At 40.2% G+C, this 24,668-nt stretch overlaps 1 protein-coding gene across 1 annotated transcript; it reads right to left on the bottom strand.

Annotated features, from left to right (window-relative positions):
• Positions 1–207: 207 nt before the first annotated feature.
• LOC137914491 (tumor necrosis factor receptor superfamily member 16-like) lies at positions 208–22,664 on the bottom strand. Its single transcript, XM_068758029.1, has 6 exons — positions 22,614–22,664; positions 18,638–18,779; positions 13,541–13,897; positions 3,943–4,183; positions 1,758–1,918; positions 208–842 (listed from the first exon to the last, which is right to left on the bottom strand). Exons 1-6 carry the CDS (start codon positions 22,647–22,649, stop codon positions 499–501), a joined length of 1,281 nt encoding a protein of 426 aa, XP_068614130.1. The 5' UTR covers positions 22,650–22,664; the 3' UTR covers positions 208–498.
• Positions 22,665–24,668: the final 2,004 nt, after the last annotated feature.

Here is a 24,668-nt window from a genome sequence, read left to right as displayed (position 1 = left end):
AGGCATCTGAACACTATAAGTAAAAGGGGACTGGCGTGTTTGAGAATAAAGATATACAGTGGAACAAGCTGTAGGAATAAAAGAGTGAGGAATGTCTGATAAATTCCATCCAAAGCCCATTGCTGCAAAGTCAGCTAACAGTAAGGTGGACGCTAAATAGTTTGGCTGAGAATGCAATGATTACAGGCTACCTTGCATTGTGTGGCGGATAAGTGATTTTAGGCAAATCCTGATGTTTAAGTGAAGTTTTTTTCCTTTGATTACAAAAGTTCATTATCATTCAGGGTTTTTTTTTTTAACTATCTTCCTGTCTTATCCCTTCATTAAATATGAAATGATTCTTCAGGATTTATGATATTTTATATATTTAATCATGTGTCTGCTGCCATCAAGTAGGAATAGCTTTAAGCGGTTGAAGCATAACGTGTTTAGTAAGAGGAGGTCACAGAAAGCTATGAAGGATGAGGTTCAGGAGTTTTGCTCGCTGTTAAGCATAAGTCACACAACAGAAGTTGCGGTCGGCTTTGGAGCACTTGGGCTTAACACCAGGCTCTGGGCGACGTCATCACGGTTGATCTTACGCAGCGCCGTGCACAACGTGTCAATGCTGGCGCTGTCCTTGCTTGCCCAGTCAGACAGGAGCGCGCAGACGGGATGCTCATCCTGCCGGAAAGTTGTGATCCGCTCCTCCTCATATCCCAGGAGGCCCGCCAAGTTGCACCAGTCGCTGTCATCCATGTGGTTGCAATCGTCTCCTTCGTTACCCCTGAAAAGCAGCTTCTCTACTTTCTCTCTGGTTTGGAGAGGAAGGAGCAAACAAGGCTCTTCATCTATGGTGACAACTGCAAATTTAAAAGAACAAATTCAGGTTATATATATATTTTAATGTGTTATCTAATTCTAAGAACATGTAGTGATAACAATGTGATATTTAAACCATACAACCTTCTCAATCATTAATCTAAGTTTATGCTTACCTTGAAGCTACGGTTTACGTAAAGAAATTATCTGATTACATATTTTATGTTGTAAATACAGGCATTCTATGACGACTAACTAACATAATATGGGAAAGGTTCTACCTTCATCTTCTTTAGATTTTTTTAATTGCCTGTAATTACTACTAAAACGCAATGGGTGTATTTACAACAACAGAAACCATGTTTAGCGGTTAATAGTAGTCTTGTGACATTCCATGTATTTCTTCATTAAGATCATGTTCAAACTCAGAGAGAAAACTTCCACAATCTATTTCCTCCCTCACTTTGCGGTCTTCCTTTATTATCTTCTGGGCAAACATGTGATTTTTTAAATGTCCTACGTTCTCTCAAACTGGTTTTTCAAGACAGGACGAGAACACCGTATGCTGCCAGAAAAAACAAAACAGTTTAGCCCTGTTGGTTTTGCAATCTATGTTTGTTGTTCGCACACTTGAAAGGTTATATTCTTGGTGGAGCGGATGGAGTCGCCAGGGGCCACAATCCCAAGGGGGAATACTTTTCTTTTGACTGATATGGTGGAACAGTTCAGTCTACATGGTGCGTTCCCATTATAGAACACATTAGTACAAAAATCCAACAGATGGATTTGTGGATTCGAAGTAACGTGTTACCAGAGGAGTGAAGCACCGGATAAACAAAGAGTTTAAATGATGAAATTGTGATTGCAACCCAGTTGTAAGTGCTACATCTTAATAAACAATCTGCCTTCGTGTGAATGGAGTGGCTTCTGTTGATGCACAGGTAGCAGCGTATTACCTGTCTGTGCCTGAGTCTGGGCTTGCTGCTCGTGGAGACTTTGGCTGTCCACAGAAATGCCACTGTCACTGTGCAGCTTCTCGCCCTCAGGTGACGGAGTCTGGTTTTGATTAGCTGTACAGTTGTTGGCTCCTTGTTTGTTTTGCTTGCAGCTGTTCCATCTGGAAAAAAACAAGCCATGAAGCAAGGGAAAAAGATTCTAATCTTGCCATGTGAACTTTTGACTTTCAAAATGAAAACTTTATTTTCGAGTAGCAATACCCTCTAGACTTCCATCAGACAATTATAGAGTGAGGAACAACAGGAAGTGGGGATCATTGACAGGTCAGCAAAATGTTTTACATTGTCCATGTCTCACCTCGAACTAGCAGTCAATATTTATTTGTGTGGTTATTATCACTACAGTGAAGAAGGTCACTTAAGCTCAGCACAGTATTTGTTGTGATGTTTGCATTAACCCAACTAAGAACTAGTACTGGCAGCTAGATAATAATTGTTTGTGCGTTCCATCGTGGATCATTCAAAAAAGCAAGGACAAAGGTGTTTAAAAAGTTGAGAATTTTCTAATTTAATGCATTTTAAGAATAATTATCAAGTGAGCAAACAAGTGGGTTGGGCCCACATAATACATAACAAAGATTTGGGCCCAACCCAACCGAGGTCAACTTAACAAGGACTGAAGACAAGAAAAAAACCCCAAGAGAATTCTTAAATAGGGGTGGAGTAACTCAATTAACACAAGAGGGAGGCATGACACAACCAATTTAGAGAAATTAGCGCTTAAAGTAATCAAAGCAAAAATAATTATAACTTAGCAAAAATTAATAAGTGAATATTAAAGTGATTAAACAAATGAACTCGTCAAGAGTTAATTTAGGAATAGTATTCCCCCCTCAGATCAATGTGCATATGGTTGAGTCCATGCTGTTAAAAATGGCTTCCACCCCTGGCTCTGGTTCTTTCCCAAGCTCACAAGAAAGAAACCAGTGTAAGTAAATGATTTAGACAAACATTAACCAAAGTGTGCACCCTATTGGAAAATGTATGCCCAAATAACTTGTTAATTTAACCAATCTGTATCTGTATTGTAATTTGTAAATTAAATGGAGAATAATCAAAATAACCCGAACATATTGTGGGGATAGAGCAAGCCACCGCATGTTCAAACCTTAAACTGTGCAAAGAAAATGTTCTAATTATACATAATTATTTTTGTAGTCCAACAGAAAACATAATATAACTTTAACCTGTAATTATTGACAATTTACAATTCTTTGGATTTGTTTTTATTATCACAATAATCACATTGTCACAAATATGTCACCTAAGCGGCATCATAAAAGATTGATGGTGAAAACATCAGTAAAATTTGTTTTGCACACTTCACTTCAGTTTTATATTTGTTAAAAAAAAGACATTTAAAAAAAGATATCAGGAATAATTTTATTTGTACTTCACAATTGTGTCCCATGTTCACTTAAATTTCCAATGAAATGTATTTATATGTGTGGTCCTAATGTGAAAAATTGTTGAAAGGTTTAAGGGGTATGAATACGTTTGAAAGCCACTGTATATTAGAAAACAGAACGCTATTCTGTGTCAATATTGTTGTCCACCGGAAAACGTCGAGCTGTCATCCAAAAAAGCAGCAGATGACTTCATTAAATATGAAAGTGCTGAATTTCAAAATCTGATTGGATTTCATTGTCCATATAAATTTGTAATGAGAATCCAATAGTATCTCTCTTCCCTTATAGTGTTGAATTTATCATTTATAAAATGCTATTTACAGAATTAGAAATAGACAGAGTAACAGATTTAAACCATCTGGCCAGAGCCTTAGGACTGGGATGTACACTGATATAAAGACCAAGATTTTTTTAACAAAATAAATGCTTGAAAACTAATTATTTTCAAAATTCCCGCTTCTTCTGTGAAATATTATTTATTTATTTATTTATTTGAAAGGATAAAACCCCTTGAGATGAAACCATCATGACTCTTCATCGTTTTAGTTCTCCAACATCCATAAAATGCATAAATAAAACACTCTTTACACCTGTCCGCTAATAAAGAGCCACAACAAGCATGCATGTGACACCTGTTCACACCTGGATTTCCACTATGTATCCTGTTCGTGTGGGTTGCACATTTTTTCCATTCATCATTTGGCTTCTAGCCTTACCTCTTGAAGATGATAAAGGCCACGAGGCCGGCCACAACTGCTGCCAGGATGGAGCAGTAGATGGGTATGAGTTTGTCGTTCAGACCATCATAGAGCCGCTCCTGGGAGTCGCCATTCGTAGTTGTGGTGGATGTGGTGGTGCTGTCCATAGGGCCTTCAGGTGGGAGGCTATCTGGTGAAAATTCCTCATAGGGGGGCATGAAGTCAGGCGTGACGGACACCGGAATGTCGGTACCAGTAACTGGGAAGAAGGAATCGACATGAAGGGACAATTTTATGAACTTCCTCAATATTTGCATCATTTCCTGTACATTCAAACTATTAAGAGCTTCTTAAACACAACACTGAGATTCAGAGATGTGCTTTCATATCAAAACTTCACACACAAAGCAGACAGAATTTCAAATTACTGTGAACTGTTGAGAACTCAGCCTGAAGTGCATGATGGATATAAATGACATATATTTATTTAAATTATTTGGCAGTGTTTTTTTGGTCTTAATCAATGGGTCAAAAGCCATTAGAACTGCTGTGCCTCTATTATTCTTGAGTCTGTCAGTGGTCCCACAGTAATAATTATTACTGTGCACATTAATGCAGAAATTATTCATAACGTGGTCGATTTGCAGCCTGTAAATATTAATAAAGAACATCAGTTATTTATCTTTTGTCAGCTTTTAAATGCCTTTATCGATAAGTATAAAGACAAAACATATTCAAGTTCTGAATAAACTGCTTTCAGTCACCAGAGTTTGGTGACTGAAATGAAAATGAAACCATACTAAAGTTTTGAAAATGTGAATGCAATGTTAGAGTTCTTGCGGCAAACAACCAATCAGAGCTTTATCAGTCACCTATAAAAATAAGGTTTAGTTTGAAAACCACAAGCTGACAAATGCTAAAAACGGGACCAGGACATTTGCTAATTCCTCAATTCTGCTCAAGGCTATAGAGTCTAAGGGGATATGTATAAATAATGTAGTCTTGACACCAAGATGACACTAAAAATTCAAGCACTGGTTACTGCATACACTGCTGTTCGTAGTATAAACATCTTCACTTTTTAAGTACGGAGTACTTAAAACCGGCTTATAGCAATTTAATATCGGGATGCCAATAGACGAGCAATAAAATTACAAGACTGGCATTCCTGTCTAATTGAGACAGCAGCAGATGGAGATCAGTTTGAAAACATGAATGAAAAATGGCATCCAAGATTTAAATATGGCAACAAATGCATGACAAATCATCTCTTTTCAAGCTCAAATCACCATTTTGTTTAGCTTCCAAACACTATGTCCAATTAAATAATGAATATAACTCATGCTGCAAACACGTACAGCGAGCACACAAGCATACAAACACACCAACATGCATTAGATCCCATATCACGTGGTCGTTTGCCCTCCTCCCCAGCGACCCATTAAGGAGAGAAAGAGCAAGTTGGTACATCTAGTCCTACCCACTTTCCTCCAACCATCAACACTAAGCAAACATATTAGCTCCTGACCGCGGATGTGGAAACCTATCCTCGCCTGTCACTTACTTACAGTTATTCACATCATCAACAGGAAATTCTCCTGCTGGTTTTCAAGGGTAGCCCCTGGATGCAAGCCGGCTATTTTTCACTCATGGGTCAAAAACATTTTTAATTGTGGCTTATTTAAAACGGATGTACGAGCTAATGTGAGGCTTTTAGCTGAATGAATTTAGAGGATAATAACTTTTATTATCAATATAAATACAGTATAATAAATATTCTCTCAGGGAACCTATTCAGTTGGCTGCCTATAAATCCATTAAAGCAGGATGCCTCCGAGCAATTTTTATGCCATTTCAATAACTGAAGTCTAAAAGCTGTTACAGGAATTGTTTTTTTTTTGTTTTTTTTTAGATGTGACATTTGTTTTGGGTTTCAAGTATTGTCATACATACTTTGACTTGCTCCATGGTAATTAGCATCAAAGCCTGCCTAGATTATATTGCAATGACTTATCAGGCCAGTGAAGCCTCCTCATGATGTGTTAAGTGACCTCACAGATTACCTCAAAGAGCTTGCACTCTGGACTTGTCCACCGTTTTACACGTAATGACATCCTGTTATTGAGCTCTGGCTTTTATGATCCAGAGGGATCTAGCTCACCCTGCACCTTGTTTCAAAGCTCGTGGCTCAAGGTTATGTTGGTTGCTAATAGCATTCCATACTTGCATCTCTAGTTGGACGGGTTTTGAAATAGGCCTATATAAAGAAATAAAATAAAAAAAATAAAACATTTGGTTCTGCTATATTAACTTTTATATTTTCTGACACTGTCTCTACATCTTCCGAAAATGTTGAAGTACTGCAATGCAAAATACATAAAATACTTTCATACATTTAAGTAAAAAAAATAAGCTGATGATGCGCTTCAAATGGCTTCTTGTCCTTCCACACGTATCCATACAAAAAACCCAAAACCATCACCATAGCTTGTCCGTCTTTCTCCATTCCACACACACACACACACACACACAAAGGAAACCAGATACCATCCATTCATTGACAGAAATCTTGTCTGTCCAGCACAAATGCCTCCTCCCTCTCTTTATCATTCAATCCTTTCTATCCACAGCACCACTTTCCACACTGTGGCTCTCTCCTGTCAGGAAATTCCATTTTAGCCGGTAACAGTCATCTGAAAGAAGTAGTTTCTCTCTATCCTTCTTTTTTCATGTGCCCTTTGTTTCCTTCCTGCAGGTGCCACTGGTTTTTGGCTGACATCAAATGGGCCCGCAGGCAATTGGGGGTGATGGCCATTAATTTTTAGTTTTAGATGGATTTCATTCATGATTTAGCTATTTTGTTCTTTCATCAGATGTTTCTCCTCTGAATAGGTTAAGGCAGCCTTTTAGCTCATTCAACTAAGGATGCTTAGCCGTTACGGTATGTAACTTTTTTTGCCTGGACCAAAGATTTCATGCACTAAAACGTCCCTGGACCAAGGTCAATCTGACACATAAGTGATCCGGATATCTGGATGAAACTGACCAGAAAACTGAACCTTGGTTCAATTTGTTCCAAGTGTGAAACACATTTTCAGATCAATTACAGGAAGAAACAGAAAGCCACAAAAGGAGAAGAAAAAAAGGAAAGGGTTACAAATGAGCCATTGGGAGAGGAAGATGAGGCATTTCATAGTCCAATAAGAAATCAAAATCCCACAGGAAATAAATTACACGAAAGCTGACACCTTTATTGACATCCTGTGAGGATGAGAGTGTCAGGTTTAAAGAATGGGGGGGGGGGGGGGATACAGCCTGCAGCAGTCAAATGTAAATGTGTGATGCCATCAGAAAATGAGAAGGACAATATTCCCTTATATGATGACCTGATCGTCGTTCTGGTCAGTCACTCGTCAAGTGGATGATGACAATAGAATGTAGCTATGTCTCGAAAGGTTCTTCAGTACACTTGCAAACTTATAATCTCAAATCAAAACAAACTGGATCAATGATAGAGAATGTAATGAAAGCTGGAATCTTTGTCCGGATCGTGGCTCAGACATTTAGGGGTGAAAGTGCTCTGATTTTTTATCAGAGATGACTGAAACGGGTTTTTACAGACATCACAACTTGAAACAGTATGTTGAAATACGGACACTCGGGGACTAGATGGTTTCCCTCTCAGGCCAAACCATCCCACACATACTTGCCTCTCCCATGCCTCACCCCTCCACAAAGTTCTGTGGAAATCAGAACAATTGTTTTTTGATACAATGGAAACGTATCAAAAATGCACAATGCTCAGGATAGTAGAAAACGATCCACCACACCCCAACAGGAATCTATCCAGTATCGTCCTGCTAATTGTCCAACAACAAAACAAACTGCAATAAAAACACAACATCCTTGGTGGAAGTAATTATAGTTGTGCAAACCTGAATGCTCTGTGTCCATTCTACATGAATGACAAATGTAACTCCTGTCAACAAACCATTAGCTATATTTAATATTAAGCATTATTCGGTTGTTAGGGGAATTACGGGAATTTTCCTCATGACTTTTGTCTATTAAGAATTACCTTGTGGATGGAAATCTGAGCATGTGTTTACTTGTCAACATCAAAGTCTCATAAAGAAAGACATGCTGCACTGTGCTCTCTCATGAGTGCAAATCCAAACAGTGGGAGTGTGTGTCTGAGCGATTTGAGTTCAAGGAGAGGGTTTGTACTGTATGTGTGGGGTAGCAACCACGCCTGGGTTTAGCTCACCATTCCAGCCTCTTGAAAACAGGTGTTGCTGCTATTTCATGTGCTTTAAAGGTTGACTCAAAGAGGGAGGGAAGGGGGGGCTTCCGATGCATGCCACGATGTGTCTTTAATGTAAGCCATTACACCTGAGATCAGCCGTGACTGCTGCCAATCCCTGCCCAAAAAACATTGAGATGCCTTCACCGTTGGCAACCCATTTTATGGTACCGGTATATTGTTTCAACAAGCACAAGCAGAGATGAGTAAAGAATGCAGTTGCCCCAGTTTCGTTGATTCCCTTTCACCATCTCTTCCCACAGTTTCTCTCGGTGCCTCTGTCACGATTCCTACCTTGCATGACCCATCTCATTATTGTAGCCACAAGTTCTGACACACCCTTGAAAGTGGATGCATGTTTGTAGGTTAGATGCACCGTGCATGTGTGCACCCGCCTATGTGTGAGTGTGTGCCTGCTCTGCGGCAGAATGTGATCGGCACTCGCAGAGGTCAACCAGAGAAAGCTGAGAGTGCAGAGGAGTAACTCCATCGCTCTTATCGACCAGGCCACGTTCTCAGCATCTGTTCCCTCTCTCGGCACTCAAGCTTCATCTGTCAAATTCTTTTCTTCAACTATCAACCATCGGGTGCATAGCTCAACGATGGATTTATTTTGTTATTATTTTGAAGTTACTTTCACTTTCTAACAAGGAATATGTGTGACATTTTTAAATATTGAATGATTAAATTCAGCAGTAGCCTATAGATCAGATTTAAAGCATTGATCATTGGATTATTTTGGAGTCAAGAACCAATTCGCTTTCTCCGTAGGATGGCTGGCGGTCGCCCTTAGAGATGGGGTGAGCCGCTGCTCCTCCGCCAGATGAGGTGGCTCGGGCATCTATTTAGGATGCCTCCCTGGTGAAGTGTTCAAGGCACGTCCCACCGGTAGGAGACCACGGTAGGAGGAACATGCAAACTCTTCGCAGAAAAGCCACAAGTCAGATTCGAACCTGTGACCTTCTTACTGTGAGGCAACGGCGCCGCACTGCGTCACCGTAATGGCCCATTTGTAAATAACTTGTAACATTTTACCAAAACCATTAATCATACAGCTACAGACTATATATATAGCTTGTTTTTAATTCATTTTTTTTCTTGTTTGTTTATTTTATGAAATTTTCTGTACACTTGACTGCTATGGCAGATAAAAAGACAAACTATGCCCAAAGAAAGACTTGGCTTGCCAAGGCACATTCCTCCAATATCAATTGTGAATACATTATGGGACAAACCTTCGAGTGACAAAACATAATTTGTGGCCATGAATGAACGGCACGAGCGAAAGTGCAAGTGTTGTGGTCACCCTTGGCCAAATCACCTTCGAAGATTTCCAACGGAATGTTGAGGGTTGAATTCCCGAGGGGTGGCAGACTGCTTTAGGATAATGAGTCATGACCACAAGGGGTCGAGTCTTTTTTTGGCAGCACATAAAGAGACACAGTCAACTTTAAAACTTCAGTCATCATTACAATGACCATTCTGTGTGGAGGAGGGAGCAAATGGGTTAAAGTGAGAAGGTCAACTGAGCCCATAGAGCCAAGTCATAGAGATATTAGTCAGGAGATGTGTGTTGACCAAGCTGTAGTCTAACAATGAGTGACTGTGCAGAACAAAGACAGTGAATTATTTATGCACATTCAGATTGGGGGTTCTTCACAGCTATTGGGGAAATGCTTCGGATGCTGGAAACCAGAAACCATTAGCATTTTAGCCTTCGTCATTTTTCATGTTTGTCGCCTCCTTTTTTTCTGTCTGGCAGATGCTTGCTGCAATTGGCAATTTATTAAACCCCTTCTTTGGGCAGCAAGCTTGGTAGTGGTGTGCATCGAGCGCAAGAGAAAAGAGGCCAATCTGTGTGGAGTTTGCATGTTCTCCCCGTGTTTACATGGGTTCCTTCTGGGTGCTCCAGTTTCCTCCCACCTCCAAACACATGCATCTTGTGTGAATTGTACAAGCATTAAAAAATGCTTAAATACAGGTTCCATACAATTTTCTACCTAAGCATCAAAATCTGATCACTTATTCCGACAAGACCCACCTTTACAATTGTTTTTAATGCATTAAATTGTTGTGCCATTATCCTGGTTAAATACACACAAACACAATAGCAAACAAATAAACAAACTGCACTGATCACATGAAGCCCTCAATCGCTAGAGGCAATAAAGCAGAAATCTGCACCCTGGAGTACATTAAAAAAAAAAAAAGTTGTGTCTTTACACATCATGGATCATCTACTGTTGAGAGTATTGATCTTTTTTGCTGTCTTTTATACTGTAAGTAGCCATTAAGTGCATATTAAAGTATGTGGTTATAAAAGGAGTGAACTTGAAAACTTTAGAAGGCCAGCCAGAGATGGTGTTTTCAACCAATTTATAGAGGCAACATTATTTTAGTTATCTTTCTGGCTCTAGTTAATAAAATCTAACAGACTGTTGCCATTTCAAAAAGATAAACTTAGAACCACTGTCCAATTAACCACCTCTCCTTCCAAATGTCCTTGTCCTTCATCGTTCTGTCCTAATTTATCTAAAGTGCCCTGGCTCTGAGTGATATATGCATGGGGTTGGTTAGCAGATTGGATTTTCTGATTTATTGAGGGCAGCCTGTCAATCGTTAAGGTCAACCAAACTCAGGAAGGAAATAGCTCCCACCTCCTACTCACCTATCAAGTCAATAACCAAATGCACTCGGCCATATTGCCCTTCCCCCTCTTGCTTCCTCACAAAAAGATGCCCACTCATCCTTCAGTAATCCATATAGTGTGTTAGACCTTCAATGTTCAGTAAGTAATTTTATTGATTCTGGTCCAGAAGACCAGGAAGGACTATCAATGCAATCTGCAATGTCTCTATGCATGCATGTGATTAAACTTTCGCTCGGAACATATATGTGCATGAATAATGCAAAGTTCTGCACATGTGCTGCTGCTGCAAACCGCAACCCGCTGCCTTTGCTGCCACAGGAGCTGCAACCCAACCTTTGGGTTATAGGTTAGCACATGCAGTCTAAAAGAGGAACAGGATCTAAGCATGAATGCATCGGACTAATAGTCAAACATACAAGTTAACAAATATAAACAAATAGGAGATAAAGATTTTGCAACTTTCCAGATATGTTAGTTTACATTTCCTCATTAAACCCCAGACAACATCATAATGTATTCAAAATATATTATCAGCTAGAAATTAAATGCTTAAGTAGTTTCATAATTTCGAGCAGACATGATTGGCCCACTCAACATTAGATTGTATCACTACACAATAACATAGTAGACATCACTCTTAAAGTGGTTAAACAACTTTACTTGTTTTGTGTTGTTGAGACCCCTGGAGGCATTGTGGGAATTATGCCATGTTGATCAGTGCAAATCCCCAGAGGATACTCATACCGACTGATCTTCCCACAAAGAACCCCTCCAAATACAAGACTCCCATGACCTCCAACCCCTGGCCTTGCTTGGCCGGCCTGCAGAAGCGTGGAAGTCATATTGCACTTCTTTAGATACGCATCTTGCCTTCAGATCCTTAAATCAAAGTCTGGGCAGTGCAAGCATGCTTTACATTCTGAGAGATGAAGCTGCTGATTATCTTTACTTGCAAAATGCAAACCAGAGATCTCACCATTTTCACCTTACAATGCACATAGGGGTTCAATCCAAGGCCTACATTAAAATGTGATTCTTTTCAGTAATAATTTCTGATCATCTCTGGTACATTTAAGGTGAAGTTCACGTCCCTTGACTGCCTCCAATATCTCAAGTTACAACTTGTCCTCACAGGCAGTTGCTTCTGTATGCTCCTCCCTCTCCCCTCATCCCGCTGACAGCTTTTAGCCTTCGGCCCTGTGTCGCCTGACTCTGCAATACTAATGGATATGGACATCTGGGAGCTCTACAGATTTGTAAGTACTGATAATGCAGTAAAAACATTACATTAGAAACACAGAGCCCATGATTAGGTTAGAGTGAGGAATAACATATGATGATGGAGCCCAAACACAGCAACTCACGAGCCGTCATGCAAGCAATTCACCCTGAGGAAAACTGGATTTATCTAAAGGATGTTTTAGTACTGGAGGTCTGGCTCCTTATATTTCCATCTAGGGTGAATCATCTATCAACTGTCTCTGGAAGAGCAAGCGTTATAAATCATTATAAATCAATGAAAGCCATTAAGCTAGTGTCACAGCCCTCTGAATTCAAACCGATTCAGGAGACTTCCAGTTTGTCCTGGATTACTATCACTGGAGATATATTCCAGAGTAGATCTCTAAGCTTGATTCAAACACATGCACAAACAGATTTAGCTCAAGAAGCAACATTTCCATTGTTATCTATAAGATAACATCCTTTACATGATTACTGGATGTGAACTCACAGATGCTCAACACGGGACAAAAACGGAAGAAAGTTTAAAGAGTCAAAACATATTTTTTCGATTTTCCCTGTCTGTTTTCCTCATTGATTGTTCATTCGAGTAGCCTCATGGGCAAAAGTGATAGCCCCCACAGGCCAAATGGGACCATGGGAGAGGCACAAAAGAATCCCTTTAGCCTGAAGCTTGTTCTCTGCCCCACTGTGATAACACCATCTCTCAAACCGCTGCCCTGCCAGATTTCATGGCTGATCAACGGAATCCTTTCATTGTCTTTACACAAAAGCATTGATTTAATCTGTGAGGCATCAGGTCATTGGAATGAGCAGTGACTGTATTCATGAGGAATTTGTGATTCGGCGTATGATACCCAAAGGGTGCAATGATATAGAAGAAATTCAGAGCTCCACTCAGAGATATGACCTCCTTCGAAAGCCTCAATGTGGAAAGAGTGTGGTCTTTGTATCTCTGGGAGGGATGAGTCCATGACAACAATGAGACCAGCTTTGCCATGGCATTTATGTCGATGGGTCAATCATTTGTACAATGTTGGACGGAGATTATCTGATTATGCGAAAAACGATGTGGTAGCCCAGTAAATCATACTGTCTCTGTCATACTCAATAGTGAATATGTGCTCACGTACTCTAGATTCTACGCAGATCATTGTGGGCCCCTCTGCGTGATATATTTTCACAGTGTTTAGATACGGTCATACCACGGTCGTTTGCTGAATAGCTGACCAATTAAATCTAAGGACAAGGTCATTTATCATCTTAAAATAGACAGATCAGATGCCCTGATTTTGAAGTTTCCTGTTTTATGTATTGTATATTTAAAATCACACTTTTCTTTGACCAGCTCCCCCATATTTGAACAGAGCAAAGCTCAACTAGGAGAGTGCGCGATTGAACCTGTGAGCGTACTGTCCTACCTTGACAAAACGTATCGGTGACAGAGGTGCAGAGATTCAACATCTGTCCCTCATCACAGGTGCCACATGGGATGCAGGGTTCTCGTGAACTCTCCTGGTCCGAGTACGTGTCCCCGTTGCACTCCTCGCACACCGTGTCATGGTCAAAATCACAGCTGTACAACATTCCCTGGCCCTTGGGACATTTGGTGCAAGGTTCACAACGCTGTGAGAGTTCATTCATGTAGTAGCCATAGTTGCACACGCAGGTGGCATCGTTTGAGTCTGTGCATGGAGCCTTCATGCGCATCAGTCCTGAGCATACTGTACAGGGCTGGCATTTTTCTGTATGACTGAAGTTTTCCGAGAAGGTTTCACCTGAAAGAAAGAAAATGGATATTTTACTTTTTCATCTGACAGACTTCTGTTTTACTAGCCATCCTTTGTAGAACACATTTATAAACACCGGTCATGTCATTTTGAGCAAATTGTAGAGAGCAAGAATCTTTTCATTTGTCCATTTGACTGTAAAATATGAAAAAAAAAAAAACCATTACATCAAAAAACTACAGATTTTACAAGATTAAGAAACATGAAGCGTTGGGTTGATTTTATCCATCAGTTCAGCATGAATTTCACAGCTGGAACAGAATGGGCCAGACTCAGAAGACCTGTGCTGCATTAAACACCTCACCTTTACTGACTGTCCTCTCATAATCTGAGCCTAGTGATATTAAATATTTTAATAGAGGACCATTTATGTATACATTAAACTACCATCAGTAAGACCCACAAATCCATCTAAGGTCAGGAGATGATATCTCTTAATGACTTTCTAATGGTGGCTTTTTGACCAGTACCTTAAGTGTTTGCTTGTAAAGTGTTTCAAGAGGAGAATGCATTTATTCTATCTTGTGTTCAACTTATCATAAAGTAAGAGATGTTTGAAAAAAGAAAATTGACTGCCTGCACAGTTTAGCTGCGTACAGACAAACCAGACATTTCTATTTCAGATTAATTTTTGCAATTGCATTTTAAATATTAAACCGTCTGTATCTTTCATTGCACTTTTTTGGCTTAGTCACAAGACACATAAAATAGTCACAAACACAGTTTCCCCTTTTAAAATAATAACTTAATAATTACCAGCCTCAGATACTAGAATACATCATATATGCATCTTTACTTGGATTTAAAAGCATGTGATCTACCGTATTTAGTGTAATTTCCTTGTGTGTATGTAACTGCAGTGGGTTCACATTGGTCAGGAACCCAAAAAAAATATACATATGTATTAAAATCTTTTTTTTTAGGTTTTTTTGTTGAACATTTGCATATATCACATATATTTCATAAATATTTTGTAGCTCTGCGTGATTTCCTCGGACACATTTGTCTGTAGAGGACACAATCAATATTGCATGTTTTATGGAATTGTGTTTCGGCTGGATAGAGAACTGGGAAACGCACTAAATTATGCAACAGACCTATTTGTAAGAGCAGTGTGTGGTGTGTGTGTGTGTGTGTGTGTGAGAGAGAGAGAGAGATGGGAGAATAGAATGATATAATATGAAAGTAACATAACATTCTATATGCTTGAAAAAAGAGCTCTGACAGTAACTCTTTAATCCTTTTAAAATTCCATGTCCTTCAATTACAGCTGATCCTTTGTCAGGTTCCTCACAGTTTTCTCAAATGTAGGTTTTCCTAACTCATACACAGAACTAAACAATAGATGAAAAATGTATTAAAACATTTAGAATGTCTCACCACCAACTTAATCTCACTCATGATTTGTTTAACAATTGATACCAATCAGCACTCATAAAGGTCAGTCGCATGCCTCCAATCACATTATTCCGTTCAAAATGCAGGGTCACTCTTTTGGAACACATTTTGGCATCAGTGACTCTAAAGAAAACAACCAACCAACCAACCACTGTGGAAACTGAGGAGACAACCATAACTGTGTGCGGTAGGAGACAGGGGGGGGGTCTAGACCCTTTGTAGCTCAGTGTCTCATATCATGTTTCCAGTGTGTAGCATGAGCCTACCAGCGCTCTGATGATGCAGAGATTAAAACAGCGATGAAGAGCGATGGACTCCGAGACAAATGGGCAGATGATGAGAGTCTGTGTCATTCGAGCTGAATCTATTTGTGCATCTTGGTAGAGTTCTTTACATTTTTGAATGAATGAATGAATGAATTTTATTTCACTTCACTTTTCAATGAAACGGAGACAAAGTATAATATTTCAAAGGCTTTTTGACCCTGATAAACCGAAAGGGGGTAGGTTGAAGCAAATGCTTATTTGGAACCTACCACATCTTTTTTCTCCTTTTTCTAAACTATATCTTTAGGAAGTGGACAATCTATTGACCTTAACCTTGTATGTGGGCCTGTCCAGTCACAGTGTTACCCCCACCTCCCTGTTATCTTCTGCCCTCCCTCTCTTCAAACATACACACACTTAAAACTGCCCTAACCCCCTCCTACCCAAGAGTGCTCTGAGATCCATTATCATAATGCCATGCATCAATAATGCAAGTCAATACATTAATAACGCCAGCCTGCAGCATGGATGGGAGTTGAAGGAGAGGAAGGCAGATGGTCTTTTGCGGGTTCAGCATACACTATCATAACTGTACTTTAGACTCTGGCCTAACTTCCACCCCTTCGCTTTGTTTTCAACACCCATAAAAGGATTCTTGACTTTACCCACTCAGCGTGAGGTTAGTGTGTACGTGAGTTTTTGTGTCTGCTTCTGTGTGTACAATTGTGTGTCTATGAACCATTAACTGTCAGCTGAGAAGTTCTCCATGTCTTCATTCCAGCGGCACAGCTGTACATGCTCTGTTTCATCTCAACTCATCTGTTCATCCATCCAGACTCCTCCATGTGTTTAAAATAGTAGTCCCCTGAAGCACATCAGTCACACCCCTGTTAACTATCTGTGACAGATGCAGCCTGAACGCCTTTTGGAAACTAAATATCCATCTCTTAAAAATGTATATATGAGCAGATTAGATTAAGAATGGGCTACATGTCTGAAACAACATAAGTTACACATTCTATGTTTGGAGCTTTCTTAAAAAAAAAAAAGGCTTTCTAATCCCTTCTTTAGATTTGTAGAAATACAATTTAATCTCTGTAGGGGAAAAAAACACTTTAAAAAGTCTGTATTTACCATCCTTACTACAACCTCAGACAATTCATCATTGATATGCTAAAACCATGACAGAACTTTTATATTTAGTCAAAGTTGCTAAACTACGATGTTTCAGGTGAAGTTTAGTCTCAGACTAAATAACCCAGTGATGTCTGAGATACAAAATATGCAGCTGTTCAAATGCTTTTGCACACACACACACAGAGAGAGAGAGAGAGAGAGTTCCGCTTGAGTCTGCATCATAATCTAATCAATATGTTTGATGTGTTCTTAAAATATCGCTGGAGAGCTTGTCTGGCCTCACAAGTTTTGAGAGCACATCGATAACTGTGTTTGTGCATGTCTGGACAGAAGAAGCACAGAGACTGAAAAATAGCCACACTGAAAACCTCCATATCATGCAACAGAAAACAACAACCTCTGAGCCGTAGCTGAAGGTCTAATAGAAATTAAACAGATATAATCTCAAAAGAAGCTCCATCAAATACAAGAAAATGACAAAACATTATTTTGCTTTCCTACATCTCTACATTCTTTTTGACTTTTCCCATGACCTTGGTTCTGAATCATTTTCTGACTCTGGAGCTGCTTGGTTTGTGATCTGCAATCCTTCACTGGCCAGAGAGGTTTACAACCTCTCCCTAGTCTGGGTTCAGGAAAGTGTGGGAGATTATGCAAGGAAAGCCCTATGAAACATATACGACCTGGCTGTGGAGTCTGACATTTGCAGACTCCATTGGTCCCTGGACTTGTTTTCAACTCAATCAGAGGCGTGCCTCTGACAGAAGTCCTTAAATATCCACTTGAGCCCTTCAGTGACTTTTGGCCAAATCAAAATCGTCACTGCTTACCAACCTAACTACTGTGATGCAATGTGCCTGATTATCTAATTATAATTATCTCCTCTGCGGTTTTCTCTCTGCAACAACATTTGGAACTAATCCCACTGAACTATCCTCTTAACATCGCTCTCCTGAAGTCTTGCAGCCCAACACAGCCGCTCTCCCTACATGGTAAGGGCCATGAAGAGGCCAGTAATGCTGAAACACAGTTAAGTCTGGCATTTAGTTTACTTGCTAGCATGCAGCTGAATCAGTTGAACACTGTACGTTTATGCTAGATAAGGTTCGTCTGTGTTAGTTAATAATAATAATGATTTCCAGTTTAAAATGTTATAAATGCCCAAAGTCGAGGACCACCTGTATCCCAAATACTTTTGGGAGATAAGGATAAGGATATCACTGCGATATCTGCTTTAGACCAATATACTGCAGCAACTACTATTATCATTGACAGCTATAAAGCTGACTACAAACTACTATATAGAAAAATATTGTTTCTAAGATAGTAAGTCAAAGTTACATTTAACATTTATTATTGTAGAGGATTGTGTAAAACACCGCCAACAGCCATGAATAAAGTGCTTCCTTCAACAAATATAATGGCTATGACTTCTACAGGAAAGAAAATGTTAACTTAATAAAACTATTAATGTCATATAAAACAAGATGCTTGCCAAAAACTACATAAACCATCAAGGGCTGGATTTATAAACGGTTTTACAATCCAACACGGTTTCTGGATCGTAACCCGTGAAGAATCATTGTAATTTACGATCCCGCGTGATTCTTGTGACTCAGACATAAAATATCAAAACTGTTGCTTGACCCGAAAGTACAAGAGAAGATATATGAGAGGAGAAATAACTTACAGATAGATTGTCAATTTAAGCAATTTAATGCTTTTGTGCATTAAATCACGGCCGCATGACCAAAACATCAAAACACACGTGACACGATGAGCATGTGTGTGTGAATCTAGGCGTAGGGCTTACTTACTTATTCTGCTCTCTTCAAATGTACCTATCGTTTCTTGTGCTTCTGCATCACTCAGACTTTATAAATTGTGTACATGAAAACCAAACAGTTGTTTTTTGTGTGCGACTCACTGTCAAGGCAGGGGGAGCAGACGGTCTGTGTGGCTCCGCATGGTTTGATGACGCCCTCACCGGGTTGGCACTGCAGACAGCATTCACCGCTTCTTGTGTACTGGCCCGACAAACAATCCTCCTTATTGGCCAGAACCCCAACCTGCCAAACACCAGAGAAATAACTTAAAATGGGACAAAGGATTGCTGACATGGATGTATTGTCATAATCATAACAACGTTATACCACTCTGAAATAAGCAATTCAACAAATAAGTGCTTTTCCTTTATTTTCACCACTTTCTTGGGCCTGAAATTGTAAAAAAAAAGGGGGAAAAAAGAAAAGCACATAAATAAACAGAGTTCAGTGAATAAGACTGTTTCTTCTTTTCTTCTTCCTCAAGTCATATTCCATTCCCTTTAAATTTATTTAAGAAGCCGCAAGCTTTCCCAGCCAGCAAAAAGCTGCAAGACAGATATAAAGGATTGTGCAACAAATGGTGGGCTGGGAAAATAACAGAATTCTCAGTTATTCCAGCTTCATTCCCATGTTGATGTGTATTTTTAAACTCCATCCAGTAGTTTATCTGTAATCCTGCTAATATAAACAGACAAATAGACAAAGGCATCAAAAACATAACCTTGGTGGAGGTAAATATATACTAAATGCCAAATCCTCATCAGTTTCCTAAAAGCACGGAGGAAAAGTCACACTTTAGTTGCTGCTTATACCCATCAGAACATGCCTGGGACCTGTCATTTTTAAATGATCGCAGAACAAAAAGCTTGGAAATCATTTTCTAATCCTGCATCAAATATGTGTATTTTGTGAGTACTAGTCACACACACGGATACAGTAATAAAAGCAAATGGTATTACACACTTAGAACAGAGAAAGATGGAGTATGTCTTGTCTGCATTCTTCAAACATTGACCTGTTGAGTGCTTTAACTTTTGGCCTTTAGCAACTTTCTGTCTTCACCTGAGACCTTTGAGTTGACGTGACCTTCATATCACTTCATGCTAATAACAGGTCTTTGTTACCTTCAGCACACCTTTATCCCCTAAGGAAGCCGTGATAACTGCAGCGCCCTCTGACACCAAACCAGAGAGGTCTGCTTTCATAGACAAATCAGAAGTTAATGACTAATGATTAATGACGATTTTTTTATGGAATTTGACACAGTCATGTAGGGTGGGGATCTCTGTCACCACCGAATTCCATCCGGATCGGATCCATAATGGAGTCAGTAAAAAATATTAAATTTTAACATTGAAAACTCCATTTACAGATTCAAAAATATGTTACAAATACTGTACACATCAACTCCGATTCACTTTTACTTTTCATGGTTGGCGTATATAGATACCAAGAACAATTTAGAACCTTTTGGTGATGATCCAGATCACCATGTGGATGGTCTAAATCCAATTAGGAGGGGAATGACCTGCTTGGCAGAGGTCAGCGCTCTCTGCGTGCTTTTCAAGTTGTAAGAGCGACACAATCAGCTCCAATTCAGAGTATCTGCATCCATTGAGAGCTGGACTCAACTTTAAATCATCGGGTTTCCGGTGTGTTTGGAATGTTCTAAAAAACATCAAGTGTCCCCTCAGGCTCCTCTGAGTCAGCTTTAATATAATCACAAACACCCTCCTAGGATCTCGATGGTGGTATGGCCCATTTACATTCACTATGGTATTGTTTAAGTATGCGGTCCATATTCAAGAATGTATCAGTGGCCTTTGATTTGGACGTTTCATGCAACATGCCCGTCTTAATATTTAGCTGTTCCCTGAAACCTTTGTATTATTGCAAAAAAAAAGGTTTTTTAATACAAAATCTCACATGACCAATAAAAATGTGAATCATGAAAACGTGATATTTATTTAGTTGTCCTGACGACTGATGATAAGATCTTTAAAACAGTGAGACTGCTCTGATAATTTACTGCAGCACTCTCTCCTGCACACGGCTTGTATAGGCAATGAACAGTTTGAGGTTAATCGAATCTGTCACTACACACACACACACATTAACCCCTCTCTCACTTTGTGTGAGCTGCCCCCTTATAGGCCCACACTGTCCACACCCATCGGCCTACATGCATTCTCACACATGCATAAACAACCTCACATGTGAACAAACCTGCTCCAAAATGTCTGTCTGACACCTTTGAAATGTCTTGGAGCTGTCAGGTTTTTGGCTTCTGCTTTGTTTTGTTTGACCCCATCACCCTAGCTCCAGGTGTGGGTGCAACACCAGAACGTCCCAGAGACGTTGAGCTGTCCATACAGATTAATTATTTGGTAATAGGATTTAAAACTCGCACAATAAAAGAACAGGGTGCCCAGCGAGTTGCTGCTCTACTGGAATGTTTCCTGTAATTGGTTTTACGGGGATCTTGTAAACTGTGATCTTCGACTTTGTCAACTGATCGCCCCAAAGCTAAAACACAAAGGTCATTGTGTATAGCAGGGCGGCAAGTGCATGCAAAGTCATGCACAAAAGCATCTGGACACATAACTTCTCTGCTCCAACCAATCTCACTAATGCTTCAGTCAATTTTCAGTTGGAGGCACTTAACCTCTGGACCTCAGCTGTCGGCACTCGTTAAGCCATTAGAGTTCCACTATACAAGCCCGCCTATAAGCTTGGGCCAATTTAAAGTGAACTCAAACTGCTGCTATAACACAGGTGGCAAAGGCATTTGCAGCTAACACCCTTCAAATCAATCCACCACCTCCAGGAGGTGTGGATTGGGGCGCACTGCAACCCGGATCCATATACCAGTAAGTGGCTGAAGATGGACGGACTGACTCTTCTAATCAACTGTGTGAAGCACAGACAGATGGATGGGGGAGAGACGATGTGAGGGTGAGGTGGAAGGAGGGGGGTGGTGGTGTTCGACCTGTATAAATATTGCATGTGCTGAGGCAGCAGGAGATGCTTATCCATCAGTGGGTGCAGCTGTCATGTATCACGGATGCAGCCATGTTTCTAAACCAGAACCTAGCCGGGCCTGCAGCCCCACCTAGCCTGGAATGGTCACGTCCTGCGAGATATAGAAGACAATGCATGAAAATATTTTTTGCTTCCTGGGCCTGCATCAAAGCAAGAGAATCACATCAGCATGTGACTCATTAGAAGTGTCTTCTTGAGATTCCTGCTGTACCTTTCGACTGCATGGTTGGAAGAATTCAGGGAGGTCACTGGAAGCCTCATCGCTGAACAAACGGGTTATTGGTGAGACTGCTGAGGTATTGTCCTTCCTGTAGCACCATGTGTTACTGAGAAGGGTGGAACTGCCCCCCTCAGCAAGTGCAAATATAAAGTATCAACGTCCGGACAGGTGCAGGTTCAGGTTAGTGCGTCAAAAATGGACTAAAAACTTGTAACATTTGAGTTTTAAGTCAGTTATGGTACAAAAATTCACTTAGACTTAACTTACAACTGCCCTCAAAACATGCACCTCTTTGGCCTCATTCGAAATGGCCATGCAAATTCACCTTTCAGGGGGGCACCATCACGACTCTCTTCGGATCAACCCCCCCCCCCTTTCTTGTCCACCTACCTTGTGCATATTATGTGTCTTTTTAATTTTAATTATTTTGCACCTGTGGCGTAATTTATTTTTATTTTATTGTTATTTTGCATCAATTGAGTAATTTAATATTCGTTTTATTTGTATTGTTAATTGTCGATGATTTATGTACGAAGGACTTTCAACGGAAATAAGACCGCAAGGGCTTTTTTGAAATGCTCCTCTAAGACAGTATGCTGGACTGTACTTGTACTGTAATACATGCTACTGTGTGACTGTACTTGTACTCTAACATTCTAATAAATATATTCATCATCATCATCATCATCACATTGTTTTTGAAGTTTATAACAAACTCTCTGCACTATCTAGCATTTAGTGTCCGCACACTGGAGGGATTTACGCACGGTAAATGTGTGAGAAACATTAAACTCACACTTTAAGAGGTTACTCACCACTCCGAGTAACGCTGCTATGAAGACGGAGTTCATCCTGTATCTGCCCTGTGTCTTCAATGGAGAGTCAGATCGGATGCAGCGCAGCAGGATGCGGCTCCTACCGGACTCTCATCGCTGCGTCCTTGCGCTTCTTCTGAGATTACTTCTAGAAAAAAAATAAAAAAGAAATTATCCAAGTGACTTGTCGTTACTGAATGTCTTTTGCAAATCCGAATTCTGTGATCGCCAGCAGAATCCAAACGGGGAGCAAACTCGCCGAGACTGGCCGATTGGATGTTCGGCTCCGTGCGCTTTTCTCCAATTGGGCACATATGTCAGGCACGCTCACCTCAGAGGCGTCGGGGAAGAGGCCATCTCCTTTTCCACGCCCACTAAACACACACGCGCACGCACGCGCACGCACGCACGCACACACTTGAGCCTCTCTCTTTATCAGCATAACATCCCGGGATGTTCTTGGTGAGCGGACGAACATACCACCATAATTTATATATTATTTATCCTGACAAATTTAGTCTTGCAGTAATCATCGATTTAGGATGTAGCAGACAGACCTCAGCAAATGCATTTAATCCTGATTAAATATGTTTTATCAATATCGCCCTCTCTTCAGCAACTTCAAACAATGAGATTAATTAATTCTCTATAGTTCAGTCTCGGGCAAATGTACATTTTATCTATACATTTGAACACCACACAGGTTTGGATCCAATTATTTGCAGCAGTACACATTCAAGAGCCAAGTGAAAAGCAAATGTTGGATAAGAGTGTGTTCTCACTAGCCCTGAATTCCTCATTCCATCACAACCCAGTCCCCAAAGGGTTCATAAAAAAGTGATTGCTGTGCTCACTCTTCTTGCACACAGACATATCATTCATTTGCACAAATTTAGACACATCACAAGATAACACTGCTGCCTTTATGCATAAAAAGCAACTCAGTTTAATCTGGGATAACACCTGAGGCCAAATGTTTGCCTGATATAACCCCAGCAGCATGTCTTGTCCTACGTCTGATCATGCCTGATCATGTTTGGTGTGTTTTGTGCATAAGAGCAGCAGGTTGATCGGAAAAAAAAAATGACAAGGTTTACGAGCAAATGTTGTGACTGTCTGTCATGTTTGTGCATGGTCGTCACTGAGTGAATTTCTCTCTCTTGTGTGGGTTTTTTTTATAAAAAATAATAATAACTGAGCTCACCTGGGCACGGTGACGCAGCAGGTTGTGACGTTGCCTCACATCGAGAAGGTCACAGGATCAAATCCAACTTGTGGCCTTTCTGTGAGGAGTTTGCATGTTCTCCCCGTGTCTACGTGGGTTTTCTCCAGGTTGTCCGGCTTGCATTTAAATATTTTCTTATTTTACCCCCCCTTGAAAACAGGCTCAGATTATTATCAGGTACCGGTAGATCATTTTCATGAGTCAGAAATTATAAAATTTGATAAAGAGAGAGAGTGTTCGGTGAACCATTCAACCCCTCGCTGCTAATAAAAACATTCCAAATTGTTGTTGCCCTCATGAAGGAAACGTTTGTGCCTAAATTTGAGTTGCGCCTCAATCATCCCGGAAAAATAGTCCCTCAAACACGGTGGGTGCTGCTCTCTATCTGACCATTATGCACATGTGTGTTTAAGACTGAATAATGTTGCTGCTTGTATCATCACCATGAGACAGTGATTTAGATAAACCCTTTCAGGACTAAGGACTGTAGGGCAAAGGAGGCAGGAGAGAGGCGCTGGTGTGGGTGGATAAATAATGCATGAATGACAGAGACAGACAGGCAGACAGACAGACAGACAGAAAATCATATTTAGAGTCACCATTAAAGCCAAAAATAGATTTTCAGTATGGCCTCTTAAATTCCCCCCCCCCCCCCCCCCCCCAAAAAAAAGAGTGCAATTAATTCCATCTGAAATCGAGTGTTTAAAAAAAAGCTGATGATACCAAGAAGGTGATTTCGAATATCAACTGAAAGGAAAACAGAACGGACAGAGGTGCTCAAAACACATTAAATACAAGAGCAGCAACATAAATGGAAACATGACTATTGC

Source organism: Brachionichthys hirsutus, unplaced genomic scaffold, assembly GCF_040956055.1.
Source record: "Brachionichthys hirsutus isolate HB-005 unplaced genomic scaffold, CSIRO-AGI_Bhir_v1 contig_863, whole genome shotgun sequence".
Taxonomy (NCBI): Eukaryota; Metazoa; Chordata; class Actinopteri; order Lophiiformes; family Brachionichthyidae; genus Brachionichthys; species Brachionichthys hirsutus.
This window is presented reverse-complemented; position numbering and strand designations above follow the sequence as displayed.

Coding starts and splice junctions, on each gene's coding strand:
- LOC137914491 (XM_068758029.1), bottom strand. CDS start 22,649: ATGAACTCCGTCTTCATAGCAGCGTTACTCGGAGTG. Junction 18,780..22,613: donor TAGCAGCGTTACTCGGAGTG/GTGAGTAACCTC, acceptor GGTGTTTGGCAG/GTTGGGGTTCTGGCCAATAA. Junction 13,898..18,637: donor CTGCTCCCCCTGCCTTGACA/GTGAGTCGCACA, acceptor TCTTTCTTTCAG/GTGAAACCTTCTCGGAAAAC.